At 38.0% G+C, this 23,421-nt stretch overlaps 1 protein-coding gene across 3 annotated transcripts in view; it reads left to right on the forward strand.

The window, feature by feature from the left end:
• SYNPO2 (synaptopodin 2) overlaps positions 1-23,421 on the forward strand; it is a 175,220-nt gene that overhangs the window by 131,476 nt on the left and 20,323 nt on the right. Inside the window, exons 2-5 of one of the 3 annotated variants that reach the window (XM_024245803.3) lie at positions 6,256-6,407; positions 9,452-10,263; positions 12,670-14,852; positions 19,930-20,076. In XM_024245803.3, coding sequence (XP_024101571.2) covers positions 6,256-6,407; positions 9,452-10,263; positions 12,670-14,852; positions 19,930-20,007 — 3,225 coding nt within the window. In that variant the 3' untranslated portion in view covers positions 20,008-20,076. Of the gene's footprint in view, positions 1-6,255; positions 6,408-9,451; positions 10,264-12,669; positions 14,853-19,929; positions 20,077-23,421 lie in introns of those variants that run through there. The other 2 variants (XM_024245801.3, XM_054554406.1) reach the window with 2 other exon arrangements.

Below are 23,421 nucleotides of genomic sequence, written 5' to 3' on the forward strand. Positions count from 1 at the left end.
GAAGAAAGGTCATGATCTTCAAACCAAAACCCAACATGAGAACAGGTTATGAGCTTGAATTGAGGTACTGAGTGTAGAATAACCAAAAATTGTAGTGTCTGTTTGAATTTACACCTGTCACCTGATTTGAATATACAGTTTTAACTTTATTTTCATTATTTAGACACATGATTTGTAGAATTGAATCCCAAGGACTGAGGTTGGTGTTTAGGATCTGGATAGCAAACCCTCTGAAAATGGAATTATGAACTTATTTCTAAGATCTTAGCTACTATCATCTTGCTCTGCCTCCTCTGACCATTCCTCTGGTATTAGTTGAAGGATACAGACCTACCTAAGGCTTTGGTTTAAGAGCCAGTTGGGGTAAGGGAATGCTTATTAAACCTTGTCTTACAGGCAGTTTTGCAAAATGCCTGAAGTAGAAAATTGAGGAAAGGCGGGAGCTCCCAAAAGAACTACTAGAACATGTAGACTACATTTTCCATCAAAAAAAAAAATCTCTGAAACTTTAATTGTTGCCTGAGATCACGATCATCTCTTTCATCCTCTCTTAGTTATTGCCAGGTCCCTGAGACTTCATCATATGGATTGAGAAGAGCCCCACATGTGATAGGCAAATTTATGCTAATTTTCTCTTTCTCATTGATTTCAATAGATTATAATAGTGGATTTAAGGAAGAGATTGCCTTGTTTCTATCACTCACTCTGACGTTTTCCAGCAGGACTTGTCAATGAATTATACATGAAAATGCAGCTCCTGAGACAAAATTTAGTTCTCCTGACAGCAAGCTGGCATGATTGATAAGCTATATACACAACACAAAATAATTTGTGTACTAGGTTGATGAGAAATCAGATCTGAGGCCTGCTTTCTAGTCAGTCTTGCAAGACCTGGAAATGAAGAGAGAACAACAGAAGAGAAAAATGAGTTTTTTTAAATTTTGCAAATAATTTTTATTCATAAAACTAAATTAGCATAGCCAAAAGTCTTCTCAGATTTAGTCTATGAAATGTAAATAATGTCGTTAAATTTCCCAGAGAAGTCTTAACTTTCCAATTTCACTTGGTGTTGGTAAAATAAATCTTTCCTGGCATGGATCAAGAAATGGAAATCCTCACATGTGAGTGAGAATGATCAATATTTGTCTTTTTGCACATGGCTTGTTTCACTTAAGATAATGCCCTCCAGCTCCATCCATGTTGTTGCAAATGACAGGCTTTCATTTTTTATGACTGAATAATATTCCACTGTGTATATGTACCACTTTTTCTTTATCCACTCATCCACTGATGGACACTTAGGTTGATTCCATATCTTCGCTATTGTGAATAGTGCTGCAGTAAACTTGGGAGTGCAGATATCTCTTCAATATACTGATTTCCTTTATATTGGATATATAACCAGCAGTAGGATTGCTGGCTAGTTCTAGTTTTAATTTTCTGCGGAACCTCCATGTGGTTCTCCATAGTGACTGGACTAATTTGCATTCCCACCAACAGGGTATGTGGGTTCCTCTTTCTCCACATCCTTGCCAGCATTCATTATTACCTCTCTTTCTGATAAAAGATAGAGAGTAGAGTGATGGTTACCAGAGACTGGGAAGGGTAGTAGAGAAGAGAGGGGGATAAACTGGAGATGGTTGATGGGTACAAAAATACAGTTAGAAGAAATAAGATCTGGTGTTTTGTGGCATGACTATAGTTAACAATAATTTATTGTATACTTCAAGATAACTAAAAAAGGGCAATTGAAATGTTCCTAGCACAAAGAAATGATAAATATTTGAGGTGATGGATACCCTAATTACACTGGTTTGATCATTAGCTTGTATCAAAATATCACACATACCCCATAAATATGTATAACTATTATGTATCCATAATAATTTTAAATAAAAAGTTTTTAAAGTTGGTAAGCTGCATGTTCTCACTTATAAGTGGGAGCTAAATGATAAGAACTATGAACACAAGGAAGGAAACAACAGACACAGGAGTTTACTTGACAGGGGAGGCTGGGAGGAGGGAGAAGAGCAGAAAAGATAACTTTTGGGTACTGGGCTTAATTCCTGGGTGATGCAGTAATGTGTACAACAATCCCCCGTGACATGTGTCTACCTCTGTAACAAACCTTCACATGTACCCCTAAACCTAAAATAAAAATTAGCAAACCAAAACAAAAAAGTGGTAAGCAATGAAACATAGTATTGCATTTGGTAACTACTGACATTACCAATATCTCTTAGTTATGTGATCTGATTAAATTGGGAGATACTGAAAAAGAATACAATATTTTCAGGATAAGAACTCACTCAGGGTCTAATATATTATATGTGGAATGAGGTCTCTAAAGGAATGTTTTCAAAGGAAAGGAATTGCATCATGTGCCCACACAGGTATTTTGTGTCAAATCACAGTTTATGAAAGATAATTATACTCAATTTTGAACTTGTAACACATTGAGTCATAATATTGTCTATTTTTTAATTTTTAAAAATATTTTATATGTAACTCTGTGTGTGTAGAAAGCCAACACGTCTGAATTCACCAGTCCCTTCTTGAGCACTTCTTTGAGCTGTAGGTACGTCATGGAACTTTACACACATTATTTCTAATCCTGATTAAACATCTAGACTGATAAAATTTATTAGCACCATTTTACACTTTAGAAAACTAAAGCTCAGGGTAGTAGCGTAACTCATCTAGATTCAGACAGGTAGTAAGCATAGGAGCAACACAGTTGAAACCCATGTCTTGTTCCCTCAGAGTTGGTACCCTTTCCCACTACTACATGTATTTTATGAATCCAAGACTAATGGCTTAAGGAGACTGGTTGGTAAGTTCACTGATAGAGAATTGGTATCATCAGTACTAATAATTTTTGTGTCTAAATTTAGTTTTGTGATGCACAGTGTCTTTCAGTTTCACAAATAAGAACATTTCCAAGTGTTAGAATCTTTATTCACATAAACATGCACACTTATACAATTATAAAAATACGTAATTACGCACAATAGAAGGTAAGGATCTTAGGTACACTAATACATGTTTATCCTTCTTGATACTACGAGACCCTGTCATACCATGTTTATTTGGTTGAAGAGTTCTATAAAAAATGGAGAAAGAGTAGTCCTTCAGAAAAACTTAAGTAACAAGAAAAGTTCTCATCATATATAACAAGGTTCTTGAGGGAAAAAGATTTCTTGTTATTCAGATGAATGTGAAAGTTCAGTGAAACGCAATCACAGCAGTTGATTGTGAATGTTGACCTCAGAATGTATTCTCTGAAGGAATGCTAATGACTCTTACCATGATGCACTGGCTTATTTAGATACGATTAAGAGCTCCAACTTGACAAGCAGGATGATTAACTGCACTTTTCCTATCATGTAACACATGTTTGGATAACAGGCAGCTCTGTTAAGTTGGGAGATTATTTATTTTTAACGAATCAATTTTTCATCTTCTTCTGCAATCCCAGTTTAAAACTCAGACAACTCATGGCTAATAAACAGAACTTCTACCTAAGATTGGGTCTTGGGGGGCACAGAGTATAATGACACCTCTGTTTTATCAACATAAAACCTCTTTGGTCCTCCAAAGGATGATGTTCTGTTCGAATCCTGGTATATCTGACTCCATTGAATGAATGATTTTATGCCTCAAAAATAACCTCTATTACCTACCTAATTTGTCTTTATAAATAAATTTCGGTAACTGAAATGTGAATGACTCTAACCCTGACACAGATGTTTACTGTTGGATATTGTTGTATCCTTTACTTATTAAAAAATTTCTTGTGATCTTTCATTTTAAATATTTCATGCAAGATAAAACAAAACAAATATATTTAACAGCTAAATGGATATTTTCAAAATTAGGTGAAATTCTCTTTCTCATTGCTTTTGTGACTTTCTTATAGTCTTGGAATACTGAGTTCATTTAATGTTTTCTAATAAATTAGTATTTTCCAATAAATTAGTATATTCCAAAAATAAATTATATTTTCCAATAAATTAGTATATTCTTCCCCAAGAGGTAATGACATTGATTTGTCAGCAGTGGGGAAGGCTTTCTATAGATTATAATTTATGACAATAGAAGGATAGGCCCTCCCACAACAAAACTAATTGAATCACTTCGAATTTCAATAATGCCATTGTTTTGGCTCTTAAAGGTAATATTTTGCTTTCAAGAGTATCATTTAAAATGAACTTGTAGATGTAAACTTTAAACCTATATGAGTTAATATATGAATTATCATTTAAGACTTTAGCAGGAATTAGTGGGCAGCTTTTAGAGATAAATTGAAATACATTTTGTGCCCAGTCAGAAATAAGCCTAGCTATGAAAACATTCTTCAAGAAGTGCTGCTTACCTGGTGTTCACCTCTCTAGGCTCAGAAGCTTTATTTTAATAAAAAGGAATAATCCTTGGTAGAAAAAATCTAGAAAAGTATCTTAAAGTATTCTTAAATTTGAGACTGTATGGTCATCATACATGGTTCATTGAGAACAATTGAACTCATAAAATGAAATCTAAGCACATTAGTATCACTTAGGGCTCCAGCAGGAAATAGGTGGCATGCTCAAAGAAGAATTCAAGATAATGCAATGCAGAGACTAAAGGTAGTCTTAAGGGAACCAACAAATGATAATGAAGCACCCAGAAACCCAGAGATTGAGAGCAGGAAGCTATTATCACCCGTAGGCCCAAAGGTACAAGGAGATAATGTGTGTTGTTGGAACCTAACGAGTTAAGACGATGATAGAGGCTGACAGGAGCTGCAACTCTCTAGACTGAAGAACAGAGCCACTGCTAAGCCATGGCCCAGCAGGTCCACCAAGGAGAGCATAGACCTGACCTCTCATTTCCCTTGGTCTTTGATCTCTTACTGGAGTAAGAATATTCCAGTGGATTATGACACAGTGCTTATGGTAGGGCTGCTTTTACTTTCTGCAAAGTAATCTCTTTTTTCTTTCTTTTTTGCTAAAGTTTGCTTAGTACCATGCCTGGAGTAGCTGATTTCAATGAAGCATTTCTCTCTTTGACATATTCCCTAATATCCAGGCTCCCTGGTGCCCCACTATACTGGGATGGTTTTTATCAGTCCATTTAGCTGTACAGCTCTCTCCTCAAACAAGTTGCCCTGTCTTGTACCTCTTTCTTATAGTCATGGCGTTTCATTCACCTTGGCAATGGGAAGGATTTTAAAATTTATTTTAATGCAGGAGGTCACTTTCTCACTGGAGTAAATCAATGTGGAATCATCATCATCATCATCATAATGTTTTAAGACAGGGTCTTGCTCTGTCCTCCAGGCTGGAGTGCAGCGGCGTGATCTTGGCTCACTGCAACCTCCACCTCCTGGCTCAAGCAATCCTCCCACTTCTGCCTCCTGTGTGGCTAGGATCACAGGCATGCACCACCAAGCTGGGCTAATTTTTGCATTTTTTGTAGGTTTTTTTTTTTTTTTTTTAGAGACAGGGTCTTGCCATATTGACCGGGCTGGTCTCAAACTGCTGAGCTCAAGAGATCCACCTGCCTCAGCCTCCCAAAGTGCTGGGATTATAGGCATCAGCCACTGTGCCTGGCCTGAATTATTTTATTTTATTTTATTTTATTTTTGAGACAGAGTCTTGCTCTGTTGCCCAGGCTGGATTGCAATGGTGCGATATTGGCTCACTGCAACCTCCACCTCCTGGGCTCATGCAATTCTCCTGCCTCAGCCTCCTGAGTAGCTGGGACTACAGGCACACACCACCATGCCCAGCTAATTTTTGTACTTTTCAGTAGAGATGGGGTTTCACCATGTTGGCCAGGCTGGTCTCGAACTCCTGACCTCGTGATCCACCCGCCTTGGCCTCCCAAAGTGCTGGGATTACAGTCGTAAGCCACCACGCCTGGCCTGAATAATTATTTTTAATGCCATCAATGTAAGCCTTTAACATCTTTTTTCACTCTTCTCTATTTTTTATTTCTTTAATTCTGTCTGGTTCCTTTACATTGATTTACTTTCTTTTTTCCTGTTTACTTACAATGCTATGAATTAAATGTTGATATTATGGTACATGATAAAGTGTGTATCTGTGTGTGTGTTCATAGGGTGGTAAGAAGTATTTAAATGGTCTTACAGGTTAACAGGTGAATTAAAAATCAGGGCTGGTGTTACAGTTGACAGATTTGTTTCTCAGAGATGGTGGCTTGCTTTTTACAAATTATATCATTCTACTATGTCTCCTTTTTTATTCCACTCAGATTCGAAATCACAGCAAAGCCTCCGGGTCTGGGCTTTGTGAGGGAGATGAAGTGGTTTCCATCAATGGCAACCCTTGCGCAGATCTCACCTACCCTGAAGTCATCAAGCTCATGGAAAGCATAACAGACTCTCTCCAAATGCTCATCAAAAGGTACAATGGATTTGCTGGAATATGTATTTTCTCTTGAAGCTACATGGGAATGATTATAGCTTTTACTACATATATAACTTGTCATTTATGGAGAAATTAGGGGTGCTTTGTAGAAGGTTAGTATAGTTAAACAGAAACACCACTGTGTTTGAAAAACAGTCAGTTCTATTCAGCCAAACTTTCTGGTTAATTGAGAATTAAGTTGAAAATCCTTGTTTCAAGCACTTTGTTGAAAGTCTTAGGTATTTTAGGCTCCTTCCTTAGAAAGCTCAGTATATTGAGCATAACTTAATATTTCTTTGATAGGTAAAGATTTTGTGATGGATCAGAATCACTCAATTGTAATTATCAGATGCACAGATGAATTAAAAATGTTTAAATATTAGACCATTAAGCTGTACAATTTTTCATTAAAAGAGGATGCCTAAGAGACAGAAAAGAGAAACAACAACAAAAACTTACAAGCAGCTGGATTTCTCCAGTAAAACCAATATTTGAGGATGGACAAAAGCAGATGATTAGAATAAGGTTTTTGCACTACCAACACAGGTCATTTGGGAATTCAATCTCTTCAAATACGACCATCCCCACATAGTTGTTTAACAATATAAAAGAAACCTTTAAATGTAAAAAACAAAAGAAAACAATGAGGACAATAACAAAAAAAACTACAGCATTGACATTTTTATGGTGTACAAATCACAGTACAATCCATACTGATTTTGCAGCGGAAGCTGGCTACTGCATGATAATGAATCCAGAAAGGAAAGCTTTGGCTTCCTGGAGAGCAGCTTTTAGGAATACATCAGAGGACGTCTCAAGATGAACCTCAAGGTCCTCCAGGTTTTTCCTCAACTCTGCAGAAACACTACGCACAGTTACCCCTCTGCTAATCATTCAGTATGATTCCGTTCGGGACAAAAATGAACTCACTATGGCAAAAATCTTGAGACAACAATGGAAATCTAGCATTATTCTTATAATCTAAATATTTACCTATCAAACTCAGTGTTTAAGGCCTTAGAATCCTTCCTTCATGTTATGAAGAGAAAATAAGTTTATAAAATACATAATTTACTAATACATAATTAAATTTATAAAATAAAAAAATTTACAAAGTAAGTAACTAATTGGTAGGATTCAAAGTGGAATCTCAATTGAAAATCAAGTCAAAAGCAATTATTATCATCACCACCACTACCACTATTTTAAATATCTGAATATTGTTTCCTGCAATAAATATTTCTGTCACTCATATCACTGTCATCTATCAGTAGAGGACAAGTGTTTTTACTTTTCCTGAACTATTGCCCAGAGATAGCTTGGTAAGACTATTTTAAAATAACTCCTTTAACATTCCATCTCTATTATCTTGAATGTTCTTAAAATAAGATTTTAAAAATTCTATAATTGTGACACATAAATTGTGGACTTGATGAGTACCTATGTAGACTGATGAGAAATGAATGTTTTAAGGCATAAAACTTTATTCGCTCATGCTTTTATGATATTTACTCATGTCTATTTATTTTACTTCAGCTGCTGATAAATGTTAATATTTATCTGGCCATTTGTCTGTATTGGTCTACAAGGCTGGCATGAATTGAAACTATGCTTTTCTCAGCTTCACAATTGATTGCTAACGTAATTCAAAGTTTAATCTACTTCCATCCCAAGGCCTTCCTAAATTAAAACTCTCTGACCTTTTGGTACCCTCAAATTCAGTTTAACAATGTATTTAACATTTTCTACATAATAATGATCTAATTTGCTAACATCTTGCTTTTTTAATACGATATTATAATGTTGTATAAATACTATATTACGAGGAAGCTTTTCCAATTACTTGCATATAGAGAAAGGTACATTTTGTTTAACTGTTAGTTTGTTTTTATTTTGTTTAGTTTTGTTTTGCCAAATGCAGTTGAAAACAAAGTTAGGAGTAAGTATTTTGAGCAATGGTCTGAAATTGCACTACTATATAAATTCTAAGGTAAATTCCTTTGAGTAGAATACAAGTAGAAGCTCACGCCCTTCAACTGATGTTCCCTGCATTAGTCATAACTATCTTTTAAGGAAGGAGGAAAGGGGCAAAGATAATTATGCTGCTTCTAAAATTAAAAAAAAAATACAAATATAAAAAATGAAGGCATTTCCTACAGCTGTTCTGTGAATAATACTTCTAAAAACATTTACAGTTTAAATTAGAGTTTCAGAAAGAAGTTATTTAACTCTTAAACTGACATTGCTTCTTCTCACAAACCCAAATTTGCACAAACAACTGGGAAGATCAAAATCAAAGAACTGTGGTGTACAGCTCTAGGCTCCTTAGCTGAGAGATAAAGGAACAGTTTGACTTCAGATATCCTAAAAAGAAAATACTCCAAGAAACAGATTCAAATAGAAGAAAGGGAGACATCTCAAGATTATAAATACTCCGTGACTTAATGATTCATTGCAGCATGGAAAGGATTTCTCTTTACACAAGAGTACTGGGCTGGGTCCACTTATTACAAAACACATGCTCACTGGGGCTTAAAAAACAGCTTCTATGTCATTCCTTTCAAGAAAGCACAGCCTCTAAAAGGACTAGTTGAGTTATCTGTAAGTTAAGATTGATCTGAAAGTGCTGGATATGTTTGTGGGACTTCATAATGTCTAGACCAAAACTTAGTCAATAAGACATTGAAATGCTTTGTCACATTGTAGCAAACTCATTATAGGAGATACCCAGATTCCAAGTACTTACAGATAAAGGGGATCCATGTAGTTTTTTAAAAATAAAAGCTGAATTTAGGATGGATTCAGGTTTCATAATCTTGTGTAAGAGTTTCTTTGTGCTTTTAAAAAAGTTTATTTGGTATCTCTTTAAGTAATAATATGAACATGTTGCCACCTTCTGTTTTCAAATATGTTGCAATTGACATTTAGAAGAAAATATTTTGACTATATCACGTATTAGACATCACAAAAGTGTCAGGAAGTTCTTTGGCAGATGTAACATAGTCTGATTTAAGTGTCTGGAATGATTTTTCTGTGTGCAGACCATCCAGTGGAATAAGTGAGGCTTTGATATCTGAAAATGAAAACAAAAACCTCGAGCATCTCACACATGGGGGTTATGTGGAAAGTACCACCCTGCAGATTCGACCAGCCACAAAGACCCAGTGCACAGAATTCTTCCTCGCCCCTATCAAGACTGAAGTTCCCCTAGCTGAGAACCAAAGAAGTGGTCCCGATCGTGCAGGCAGCTTGAAAGAAGAAACAGGCCCGAGCTACCAAAGGGCTCCCCAAATGCTTGACTCCCAAATAGGACGCGTGGCAGAAGAGCTGATCTTAAGGGAGAAGGTAGAAGCGGTACAGCCTGGCCCTGTGGTTGAGCTGCAACTGTCCCTTTCACAGGAGAGACATAAGGGCGCTAGTGGCCCTTCAGTGGCTCTCCCGGGAGCTGAAAAATCTAAGTCTCCTGACCCAGACCCTAACTTGTCACATGACAGGATTGTCCACATAAATTCGATCCCTACTAATGAGAAAGCAGACCCTTTCCTGAGGTCCAGCAAGATAATCCAGATCTCCAGTGGCAGAGAGTTGAGAGTGATCCAGGAAAGTGAAGCAGGAGATGCGGGACTGCCCCGGGTGGAAGTGATCCTCGACTGCTCTGACAGGCAGAAGACAGAAGGGTGCAGGCTTCAGGCAGGAAAGGAGTCTGTGGATTCTCCAGTGGAAGGAGGGCAGTCAGAAGCACCTCCTTCTCTGGTATCCTTTGCTGTCTCATCAGAAGGCACAGAGCAGGGAGAAGATCCACGCTCGGAAAAGGATCACAGCAGACCTCACAAGCACCGAGCGCGGCATGCACGTAAGTTCTGCCTGGGCTTTCAGAAGGGGCTTGGGAGTTGGGGGCATTTTGCTGCTTCTTTGCTTGCATGAGTTTTTCAGCAAGATTTTTCTTATGTTGCTCATTGGCTTAAAGAAATATTTAATTAGTGCACAAAATCACAAATGTGAAATTGTGGAGAATACCAGTTTCTAAATGGGAAGCAATAAGTCTGAACTTCATATAGATGTAAACATTTTTCATGGATTTCTTTTTATCCCCAAAGGCACAGGAACTGTTAAAGAAAATAATATTGTCAATGTGCCTACTCATTTTGTTTCAGAAAGTTGAAATATTTCATGTTAAAATAGCATAAGAAAGCACTTGAAGTCAGGTGGACTCAGTTTAAATGTCAAAAACTGTTGAGTCTAATACTGAGAGGTGTCTTTAAAATAAAAGCTCTACCACTGATATCAAAAGCAGATCCTTGTTTTGAAAAAAAATCATTGTGCAGCTTGATGATGCTTGCAGAAGTGAGTTTGACAGACAAGGACATGTGTATACTGAGCAGTTACATGATCCTCTCCGTTTTGCAACTCTTCATTTGACTGCAAAGTGTTTCATCTACCTTCTAGACACAGAAGTCAGTCTCCAGGGCCATGTGGAGGCATTTAAATGTCTCCAGACAGAAAACATATTTAAATTCAGTGCTTTGTATGGCATTTTGTTTTACCCAGGGGAGAGAAGACAGAAAGGAGAATTGGGATAAGAATTGCAGTTAGGTGTTAGGATTTCTTTGTTTTATTTCATGTTTTTTTTTTTTTTTTTTTTTTTTTTTTTACTAATTTTGGAATTTTATTTGAGGATGTAAAGGCTGACAGGCAAAGGCACTTGACTGTATATATGATACACAACAGCAATGAATTTGGTTATTCAAAGTAGGATATTAAGTCTTCTAACCTATTGTTATTCCTTTCAAAGCATATTTTTAGCATAACCATTTGTAGCTTTATTGGCAAGTGCTGTTAATCATTCCTTATACTTTAAGCATCTGTAGGCCATCTTCACATTTATAGCATATTAAACAAGAGTATTGAGACACCATTCACATACTTTACATGTTGGCAGTGAAGTTAGCAGCAACTGTGCAACTGTGACTGTCAATTTAATAAGTTGTATAACACTAGTCAAAAAACGAATTATATTTAGTAATAACCACAGTTTCAACTATTTTTTCTCTAGAAAATTTGATCACCAGTAAATGCCTGTAATCATAAAATTATTTCCTTGGATTATATTTTATTTTTAAAAAATTAACCATTAAGTCTGTGACAAAAAGAGCTAATTTTCAATCATAAAATAGTCAAAAAATTTTTCTTAATTTTCCACTTAACTATTTTGAGGAATTAAAAAATTTAGGGGACTCATAGTCATTATCATTAAAAATATGATATAACTACAAATTATAAATGATAGATGCTATATGTTTAGTTGCTATAATTTGCCACCCATTTATTTTTTATAATAGTAATAATGAAAGAAAATTTTAAATATTTTTATTTTTATAAAATAAAAATCATATTCTTGTTTTAAATGACTTAATTTCTGCATCAGTTTTTACACAGTTAAGTGGGTCACAAGTCAATTTTTAAATGTCTCCAAGGTTTATTCTTGCTGCAAGGAAAGTAATATTGTATTTCCAAAATAGCAATACATTTACAAACAAATCTGTCTAGAAAACTTTGTAGCTAGAGTTTCTTATATGTATTTACAACAATGTCATATTTTGAATTTTAACTAATTATTGATTCAGTACCTTCAATGATTAATTCAGTGTTTTGAATTTATATTAATCCAGTAGCTGTGAATGGAAAGATTTGGGGCGGTTGTCAGGGTAAAAAAAGAAAAAAGAGAAAGAAGAAAACCTCAATAGCTAAATTCATTACATTAAAACATTTAGAAAATTTTAAAACATCTTCTTGGGACGCTCCTCCCTTTTTAAGATTCCTGGAAACAGTTTTATATTTACACTTTATTTTAAAATATGGAAGTATGAGATATGTCTCATCTTGTTTTTCAGAAAATATTATGTCTTTAAATTATGTCCTTCTTAATTCTAATTTTATCCTATTAATTGACATTTACTAGCCAGTTTTTATTATTAAAGTGGAAGGATCTCTAGAGAAACAAATGTATGAAACATATATTCTAATCAGCATATATAAAATGTTTTTATGTAAACAAATAGAACAGTATATTATTGTAGAAGGAAACATGTTAAGAGAAATAAGAAAAAGAAATGTGTTGGATTTCTTCAAAATTCAGTACTAAATGGCAATTTTTTACATATTTATTTTCCCCCAGGAGAGTTCATTTCTGAGTTGCTGTGGTGTCTTCCTTGAACTCATCAGCTCAATATAATTTTTTTTTTTTTTTTACTTTCCCTAGGGCTCAGGAGGAGTGAAAGCCTGTCAGAAAAACAAGTGAAGGAAGCAAAATCTAAATGCAAAAGCATTGCCCTTCTTCTAACGGATGCTCCCAACCCCAACTCCAAGGGGGTGTTGATGTTTAAGAAGCGACGTCGGAGGGCCAGGAAATACACCCTAGTTAGCTACGGTACTGGAGAGCTTGAGCGAGAGGTGGACGAGGAGGAAGAAGGTGACAAGGAAGATACATGTGAAGTAGCATTTCTTGGTGCAAGCGAATCAGAGGTGGATGAAGAGTTATTGTCTGACGTTGACGACAACACACAAGTTGTGAACTTTGACTGGGATTCTGGACTGGTGGACATTGAAAAGAAACTGAATAGAGGAGACAAGATGGAGATGTTACCAGACACCACAGGCAAGGGAGCCCTCATGTTTGCCAAGAGGAGGGAGAGAATGGATCAGATCACAGCCCAAAAAGAAGAGGACAAGGTAGGTGGAACGCCAAGCAGAGAACAAAATGCTGCCCAGACCGATGGCCTGAGAACCGTGACTTCTTACCAAAGAAAGGAGGAAGAGTCGGTGAGAACGCAGAGCTCTGTGAGCAAAAGCTACATCGAGGTGAGTCATGGTCTTGGCCATGTTCCCCAACAGAATGGCTTCAGTGGGGCATCTGAGACAGCAAACATCCAGAGGATGGTCCCCATGAATAGAACGGCCAAACCCTTCCCAGGGTCTGTGAATCAGCCAGCTACCCCCTTCTCGCCAACCCGAAACATTACAAGTCCCATTGCTGACTTTCCTGCACCTCCACCTTACTCTGCAGTCACTGCTCCCCCTGACGCCTTCTCCAGAGGGGTATCAAGTCCGATTGCTGGCCCAGCACAGCCCCCTCCATGGCCCCAGGCTGCCCCGTGGTCCCAGCCAGCCTTTTACGATTCATCTGAGCGAATAGCTTCCCGAGATGAGAGGATCTCAGTGCCAGCAAAAAGAACAGGAATATTGCAGGAGGCCAAAAGGAGAAGCACGACAAAACCCATGTTTACTTTTAAAGAGCCCAAAGTAAGCCCAAATCCTGAACTCTTGTCGCTCCTTCAAAATTCAGAAGGCAAACGGGGCACTGGAGCTGGAGGTGATTCCGGACCGGAAGAAGACTACCTCAGCTTGGGGGCAGAGGCTTGTAATTTCATGCAAAGCTCCTCTGCCAAACAAAAGACCCCTCCTCCTGTTGCTCCAAAACCTGCAGTCAAGTCCTCATCCTCCCAACCAGTAACTCCAGTTTCCCCAGTCTGGTCTCCAGGAGTGGCTCCCACCCAACCTCCTGCCTTCCCCACATCCAACCCATCAAAGGGCACCGTTGTCTCCTCCATCAAAATAACCCAGCCTTCTTACCCTCCTGCCCGGCCTGCAAGTACTTTGAACGTGGCTGGTCCCTTCAAAGGACCACAAGCAGCAGTAGCCAGTCAGAATTACACACCCAAACCAACAGTTTCCACACCAACAGTCAATGCTGTTCAGCCTGGTGCAGTGGGACCATCCAATGAGCTTCCAGGAATGAGTGGGAGAGGAGCTCAGCTCTTTGCTAAAAGGCAGTCGAGAATGGAGAAGTATGTGGTCGATTCAGACACGGTGCAGGCCCACGCTGCTCGAGCTCAGTCTCCCACTCCATCTCTCCCGGCCAGTTGGAAGTACTCCTCCAATGTCCGAGCACCTCCTCCTGTGGCCTATAATCCTATCCACTCGCCGTCTTACCCACTGGCTGCTCTCAAGTCTCAGCCATCAGCCGCACAGGCCTCCAAAACGGTCAAGAAAAAGGGGAAGAAACCCCTCAATGCATTAGATGTCATGAAGCACCAACCATATCAGCTCAATGCATCCTTGTTTACTTTCCAACCTCCGGATGCAAAGGATGGCCTCCCCCAGAAGTCATCAGTCAAGGTCAATTCAGCCCTGGCCATGAAGCAAGCTCTTCCTCCCCGGCCAGTGAATGCTGCCTCACCTACGAATGTGCGGGCTTCGTCAGTGTACTCGGTACCAGCCTATACCTCTCCTCCTTCCTTCTTTGCAGAGGCCTCCTCACCAGTCAGTGCATCCCCAGTTCCTGTGGGCATTCCCACCTCGCCAAAGCCAGAATCAGCCTCATCATCTTATTTTGTGGCACCAAGGCCAAAGTTCTCAGCCAAGAAAAGTGGTGTCACAATTCAGGTGTGGAAACCATCTGTTGTGGAAGAGTAATCTTGTAGCTGAAGCTGAGTGTCCACTTTGCTTGAAATGAATTGTTTGCAGTGTTTCTTGAGTCCCTGAGAATGCCTAGCAAAGTCCTCAACTTACTTAATTTCAGATATGTCACCTCCTAATCTGGGTCCAAGGAGTATAATATTTTTAATGAGTCAAAAATCCAACTCAGATTGACCTAAAATATATTTATCTTCTTTGCACACTTAAAAAATCCAGGAGCACCCCAAAAATAGACATGTACCGTTATATTAAGTAAGCAGGATACTTAGGATTTGTGCTGTAGCCACAAGAAAGACAGTGATCAGTGATATCAAACATCAGGAATCAGCCTTTATGTAACATAACAGCTGTGCTCCTATGGTGAAAGGTTCAAATGTAGTGAAGGTATAACCTATATTAACTGAGATTTCCCTTTTAGGTAGTGTCTTATCTCTATTACTAGTGTTAAAGGAATAAGGAATCTATCAAGGACAGGGAGCAGCTCTGGTCTGTCAGTCTCAGCCACCTGTTTGATATCACAGAGAAGGTACTTGGAGGATTGTTGGAATGTATATAGTTTAGTAAGAAGTGGTTAAGAAAGAGGGTCTTAATAATTACTGAGCACTTATTATGTATTAGGTTCTTTGCCAGATGTTTTTACATATACAAACTCATATCAGAAAACTTATTTAAAGTAAATGGGGCCGGGTATGGTGGTTCGTGCCTGGAATCCTAGCACTTTGGGAGGCCGAGGTGGGAGGACTGCTTGAGGCCGGGAGTTGGAGACCAGCCTGAGCAACATAGTGAGACCCTGTCTCAATAATAATAATAATAATAATAATAATGAAGTAAATGGGATAAGGAAAGAAGGATAGTTATCTTTAAAGATTGATTCCCACCTTCCCTCCCCAGTTACTTAAGGAACTAAGTGAGTACATCTCCAGTTGCCCATGAAAGCATAAGTTTGTTTTCCTCAGCTGAGGCAAGTGGTAGAGTATACAGGATAATGAGGTAACATGTAAAAGGCAGGACGCACATAAAGGTATACATGGCTATTGTTTTACCTGGAGAAACCACATGATTGGGACCTGAAGGTTTACTGACTGACTACAGGGGCTGATTGTGAAGCACGAGGAACCCCATGTGTGTGGAGACTGTAGGGTGAGAGCACACAATTATTAGCATCATTTCTGAGTGAACTCACAGATTTTTTTTCTGTGTTCGTTTTGCTTTTTGACAACTGCTTCTCCCACGTTCCTTGCAATTCTATTCTCTCACCTTCACTTTACTATTTGTATTCGATGGACCAGGATAATTCAGGCAAGGTTACCTTGTAAACTTGAATTGGCCACACACCATGTCGTCACCCAGCTGGCTATGAAGTGAATAATGGTACTGAAAGTAAACCTGAAGACCTTTCTCAGATCTATTTTAAGTCTGAGTCTGACCAACCATGGAAAATATTCAACATGAATTAATGTAGAGAACTATAAAGCATTTATGACAGCTCCAAGGAAAATCATCTACTCTATGCAGGAGATATGTTTAGAGACCTTTCAGAAAAACTTGCCTGGTTTGAGGGTACACAGTGCCATTTTAATGCTCTGAAAATATCTGTATTCCTGCTCTTTTTCTGCTGTCACTGTCAATCTGCTATATTTTTCACTATCCTATTAAAATATTACTGTCTCCTTTATCTGTTCAATGTCCATATTTAAAAAAAACTTCCTTGTATGAGCTATTCTGATCTAAATAATTTCTCTGATATTTCTCTATATGGCTCCCACAACAATTTCATTGTTGTTAGCATATCTATTTCTCCATACATTGTAAAACTGTAATCCTTAGGTATTTCTAAAACATAAAGAGGAGAATTAAGTCAGCTGCAGAACAATGGGGCTGATTCTTCTGCTTTTTCTCTGGAAAATCTTTCATTGCTTTTGGCGGAAATTTACCTGGAGGTTACAACCACAGGATGTAGCTTGGTCTCTTATTTGCCTTTTTGGGAAACCAATTAAGATTAATACAGGATAAAGGAAAAAAGCAATCTATTCCTTATATAACACAGTTGTTTGTATTACTTGTTCCCTGCAAAGGAAATTTGTTGAATGCTTGCATTTTGAATTATTTTCTAATAGAACAACCAAAAAAGGCTTCTTATGGTGCAGCAGGAAAAAAAATCATTTTTATAGCTTTGCATTCTTAACATAGCATTTAAAGAATGGCATGAATTAGAGGAAAGACATGGAACACACAGGTAGTCAGTTTGAGATCATCGGCTTAAAAGTATCCTAGGATGGTAAAGACCCAGAAGTATTTCCAGTTGTCTAGTGGTGTGGCATGCGGGAATGAGAAGTGTTTTCTTTCCATTTCCTGTTGGACAGGTGGCAATCTTAGCAGAGCCACTATTTGGAGTTGATAACTAAAGACGCAAATAACATGACTATGCCTTCTGGTCATCCTAGGACTATTTGGAGTTCCCAAAAACCTTGTAAGAGGCATGTCAGGCATTCAGTAAAAGCATCTACAACTTCAGCTGGGCACTGGCAGCATAGGTCTCATCTTGGACCATACAGTCCCACTTTATAGAAGAGGATGGAAGTTCTCCAAAACAATATCCACAACAAAGTCTGACCTCACTCTGAGGGAGATGGGAAGTGGGAGGGAGAAGGACTAACCAGCTCCCTGGAGTAAGAGGAATTTGCTTTCCCTGTCTACCCACAAGGGGGCTATATGTGCCACCTTTCAGGTTGGGGCCAAGGAAGTGATGTCAGTGTGACAGAAGGGAGAGTTAGACCTCCAGACTTCAGCCTCCCTCCCACGGGGTACATTTTCAATCTGAGTGTTGTTGGCTTAGCTGTGTTGGTATTAGCTTGATTGGTTGGTCTGCTGGTTATGAGGTGTAGGGAGGCAGTTTTTGTTTAGTTTTTAGGACTTTGCCTCTTCCTTAGTCCTTAGCATAATTTCTAGGCAGAGCATCCAAGAACTAGGTTTTCATTGCCAGCTCAAGAGCGACAATCATTTACTGAGTTCCTATGTTATGTTAGGTGCCTTATGTATATTATCCCAAATCCACTGCATGGTTTAAATACAGGCACTGGAATATAAATGAAAAAGGTCATCACGGTCACTGACTTTCTGCAGGACCTTAAACATTTCTCTTTCCACAAGTTTCCCCTTAATCATGTGTCACACCTCTCTTCCTGACGGGAATGTTGTGCTGTAGTGAATCTGCATAACGCTTGGGATTCTAGGAGGAAGGAAGGTTCCATGGACATGTAAGTACAGCATATTCCCCTCAGTCTTCTAGGAGGGCAGAGTGAATCCCAGAACTGGTAAGACTGGGAATCTGATCATTGCCACTTTAATCTTAGAACATTTATCATTTTGACACATCCTGTTTTTTAGAGAGGAAAAAAAACACAGTTTCTGCATTGGTAGTGTAAAGCATACCTTGTTAGGAACGTGTTTTATAAGACACATTTGGGTTGTCATTCTAGAGCATGTCAAACTTTGTACTTCAAAATATATTTAGTATGATTGTTAGTGGTAACGTATATCAAGGCTTTGAATTAACTGTTTTATTTAATTTTCACAAGAAGCACTTATTTTAACCATAGGAAAACCAATCTGAGTTACAAATACTTCTTTTAAATAAGCCCAGGTTATTTAGCTATTCTAGAAAGTGCCGACTTCTTTCAAGAAGCAGGCATTGTAGGACAGCTGAGAATTATCACACAGCCTAAATTCTAGCCTGGCAGCAAGAGCCACATCTGAGATGTCAAACAAAACAAAACAAAACAAAACACCTGATTTACATTGAAAGGGGGTGGACTAATGTGTGTGAGACCATTTTCCTATTTGCAGTTACGAGGTTAAAGAATTTTGAAGGTCATTTGGCTGCTGAGAGGCATGTTGAACACTCTGTGTGGCTCTTTCACAGTAAACCCTCTTAAGAGCAGAAGACACATGGCTGTTAGTGTCTGCGTTTAGATTTAATCTCTCAAATAAAGGCCCTTTGCTGCGTATCATTTCATCCAGTTATAAACTAGGGCTCCTGCAAGTACCCTCATTCTAAGGGTGAGTTATTGAAATCAGTTGCTATTTGATGAGTCACCACTGGCCCAGCAGGCAAGGCATTTGAAGTCATGGTCATCAAAAAGCTAAATGCTTAAAATGCTTCTAGAGGGAAGTCGTGGGGCGTGTGCTCATTCCCTTTTAAAATCAGGGTTGTTGAGTTTGTTTTTAAACATTTTTATAAGTTCATGAGAAAAAATATATAAATTCTAAGAATCAACATTGTATTCCCAGAAACATGACCCTCGCTGGTCTTGGGTCCACATATCATTGGACTCTGGGGGACACAAAGACGCCTGTGACACTTCGGTGCTGCCGAATTAGTCAACAATTATTCTGGGAAAAAGCAGAATTGAATTCTTCTCTAGATGTCCTACCAGGGTTGGCCAAGGGCCACAAAGCAGGCTAATAAATTCCCACAGGATCCAGACACCAGGCAAAATTGCTCTAAGAAGCCAGTTACTGTCATCCCTCTATGGTTCTAGAAAAAATAGTAAAAATGACAGGTCATCCTATGAGTGTCATGCCAATGAAACCCCATCTTCTGGAGAAGCCCTTGAGTCAGAATTATCTTTTTTCTTGATGTTGTCAGATGCAGCCAGTTTCTTAATTTTTTTAAAAACTGTATGTTTCTGTGGTATGTATATTTGTACACCAAACTACCTGGCACTTGGAAATCACAGCACTACTCAGAGGCAATTGAATAAAGAGAAATTTAATTTTAAATATCAAATCCTGTCAGACATTTCTCAGACTTCTGATTTTATCAAAGGTTTGCCAGCCAATAAAGTGCATCCCAAGTGTACAGGGGAGAAAGCTAGACTTCTACAGGATCCTAGAGTTTAAGTAATTTTTTGTTATTAATATAAGTAATAATTTTTCTAATTTTTATTTTTTGGTTCCAAATGTAAAGCTCCTTGTGTTTACCTCTGTTTATGTCGTTCTTGACATGTTTATCTAAATTATGTCCATGTGTGCTCCATGACAGGTGAAATGTAAATCTGGGATCCATAGTCAAGATATCGTAAGGACCCACTTCCCAGCCTACCTTTCTTCCTGTACCTGATAATGATAATACTCAAAATAACAACATTCAAAAGAAACACGAAGAAATCCTGCTTTCACAGCTCCTATTTCTTGGGCTCCTTAATAACTACTGATGGTTTGTTCATGAAAAAACTTTTTTAAATCAAAAGATTGTACTTGGCCCTGAGTTGAAAAAATTTTAAAAATCAAAAGGTTGTACTTGGCCCTGAGTTGAAAAAAAAATGCACATTCTAAGAATAAACAGAAAAATGTTCGTCTTGGAAGTAAATAACAAAAGCCATAGTGTTTTGATTTGTCTTTTATTCAGGATACATGGTAGAAGTCAGAGAACCTTTGATACTTTTATTTGGTGCAATAATCAAGGCCACGCAACAACCCAGAATCAAGCATTTTGGTTCAAGTCAGGGTGACATGAGTGGGGACAGAAGCTGTGGCAGTCATTCAAATAATCTCATGGGTCCTGAGGAAAAGATAGGAGTTAATGTATTAAGTTTCTACTATACACAGGTACTGTGTTAAATATTTTACGTAAGTTTTGATAATAGCTAACATTAGCTGAGCACAAAATTTGGGCCCTGATTTGTGCTGAGTATCTTTCACAGATTACTGCTTTTAATCAGCAGTCCTTGTGAGCTAGGTATGATCATTATCCCCATTTTATAGATTACAGATGAGATTCTGAGGCACAAAGAGGCCGAGTAACTTGCCAAAGATCATACAATGTTAAGTAATGGCCCCTGGATTCAATCTGCAGCCTGAATTCTTAACCAATTATACTGTGATTTCATTTATTCTTCAGAATTACACTAAAAAGAAGGTATTATTCCCATTTTACAGATGAGGTATCTAAGCTCAGAGAAGCTAAACAACTTGTGCAACAATCACTAAGCTTATAAGCAGTGGATTAGGATTAGTTTAGATATTTGTCTGGCATCCAAACCTGTGCTCTCCCTACAGTACCACATGGTTTCCACAGTCTCATCAGACCCCGGAATTTCACTCCCTGAGACTGCTTAATTGTGAATTTCCCAAACTGATTCACCAAGAGCCTACTGTCTCTGCTTCCTAGGTGGCTTTGACCACATTCAGTGACATTAGGAAAGACTCCATTTCCCAAGATGGCTCAGAAAATCAGATGCTATGACGCATGTTGAAAGTGAAATCCCATCTCTGAGAAAGAAGCATCTGTTTTATTAGTAAAAAAAAAATGAAATTGACAGCAATGTTGTGTGACTTCTCAAAATTCTTTCATTTTCTTCTTTCAGAATGAATAGGTGTTGTTCGTTGGCTGGGAATGGGGAAGAATGTGATTTTTAAAAATAAAGCATAATCAAACTCTGCATAAAAGGAAGTGCTCCCTTTGGCTTTCTGCCATTTTAACTAAATGTAACTCAGGGAACTTTCTTATTAAGTAGTGAATCAGCACCTAGCATGGCTTGCTACTAAACCAATAATAACTTAAGGCATTTCAACAAGAATAATTCTAAACAGAATAATGCTGAGGGAGTCACAAGTTTTCAGTATTTCAGACTACACTCTGAAAAAGAGTTACCCCTGGAATCTTAGAGTGCCACGGTGCCAATCCCAGTCAGGACAGCAGTCAAGTGCATGAGGCAGCAAACGCTTCCCACCTCAAAGATTCCTCAGTGGAAGATTTCTCAACAGTTATTTCTGTCAAAGACTTCCCAGCAAGGACACTTTTAAACCTTACATTTTTTCCAGTAGTTTTTTTTTTTTTCCTTTTATATATCATTGTTATTTTGAAAACATCTCCTGAGGAACTAGTGTGATAGATTCTAAACATGGGTTTGGAACAGTCCCATCACCAACTTCAAAAAAAGAAGATGTGAGCTTCTAGGTTAATTGTAAAAACTCATTATATTTGCAGAGCTTTGTTGCCTTAATTTAAAATCATAGAACCACTAATAAGGTAACAATTATGGGGGCTTAAGATGTGCTAGGTACAACTCTAAGCACTTTTTTTGTCACCACAAAATGATGAAAGTATGATGTAGGTACTATTGTCATCCCACTTTAAGATGAGAAAATTGAGGTAAAGAAAACTTAAGGAACTTGTGTAACATGGTAGGGGTAAGCCTCGGGACCCAACAGTCAAACTCCATGGCCATCATCTAATCACAAGGCTATACTACCTCCCCTGATTGCAAGAAGACTCAAGTCACAGGTTAAAGGAACTGCTCATCAGAAGTGATGAGTTTTACATGTCTCAGAGATAACTCCAAAGCTACACTAAACCTTCTAAATCAAAGTAAGAAACATTGAAACATCTTAGAGTTTGGTAGCTCCAAGCAATAGACATTTTTAAACAGGGTACATGGGGAAAAGCTGTAGTTTTTATCTCCATCAGCCTATTTGCTTATTATAACTCAATAATGGCAAAGACCAGCTCAACATTTTGGTGGTTTCCATTGAACAAATTCCCACAGTGCACTAGACCACATGCCTCAAACACCTACCGCTTCCAGCCAACTAGCATCACATATTACCAGAGTTATGGTAATTTATACCTGGCAAATAAAGGAAGAACAGAATAGTGATGAGAGAAACCCTCAAATTTCAGTAACAATAATGCAGAGAATAAGGTTCCTTCCAATTTGTAAATTAAAAAGAATACAAGATTTTTTTTTAATTTAGGAAAAGCAAAAGGTAATCATGTCTTAAATGAACTTCACATACTAGTAGATGAGATAAGGTGTGTAAACCTTGAGCCCACAAGAAGTACATTCGTAGTGATTAAGAGTGTGGGCTGTAGGGCCACGCTGCCTGCGTCTGAGTCCCATGCTGCCTCCTGCTGGTTGGGAGACTTTAGACAAAGGATTCAGTTGCCCTGTGCTTCAGTACCTCAGCTGTGAAATGAAGACAATAATAGGTGTACCTCACAAGTTGTTATGAAGATTAAATGAAACAATATGCATTATGTATATAAAACACTGCCTGGCGCAGAGAAAGTATTCAACACATGTTAGTTATTATTCTTCTTCTAAGGGGCACTCAATAAGCAATAGCTACTATTTTAAAAACTTCCAATAAGGAAAACACAGTTAAACAAGTTCTTTTGTGTTCTCTGTTAATATGAATCCCAGTTTGAGACCCACAACTAAAATAGGAAAAGTAAAAGGAGTGTCGCTATAAATCTCACATTGACACAAGAAATCTATTCCCAGGAGTCATTAATTGAGAGATCTTTGTTTCTTCTCTTTTTTCTTCTTACCGAAGTTTCTATGTTTACATTCCTCTGTATTCAGCCTGTTTGTCCATTTTTTCCTGCTTTTTGTTCATCTATTGTGCCAGCATTCTTTTCGTGGTATACAAAGATGAGACCAGATTCAAAAAGACTGGTTCAATATTTTTATAAAATAAACTTAACATCAGCTTTGAGCCTCTACTATAAAGACACTGTTTTCAGTTCAAA

The sequence above is a fragment of the Pongo abelii genome, chromosome 3 (genome assembly GCF_028885655.2).
Source record: "Pongo abelii isolate AG06213 chromosome 3, NHGRI_mPonAbe1-v2.0_pri, whole genome shotgun sequence".
Lineage (NCBI taxonomy): Eukaryota > Metazoa > Chordata > Mammalia > Primates > Hominidae > Pongo > Pongo abelii.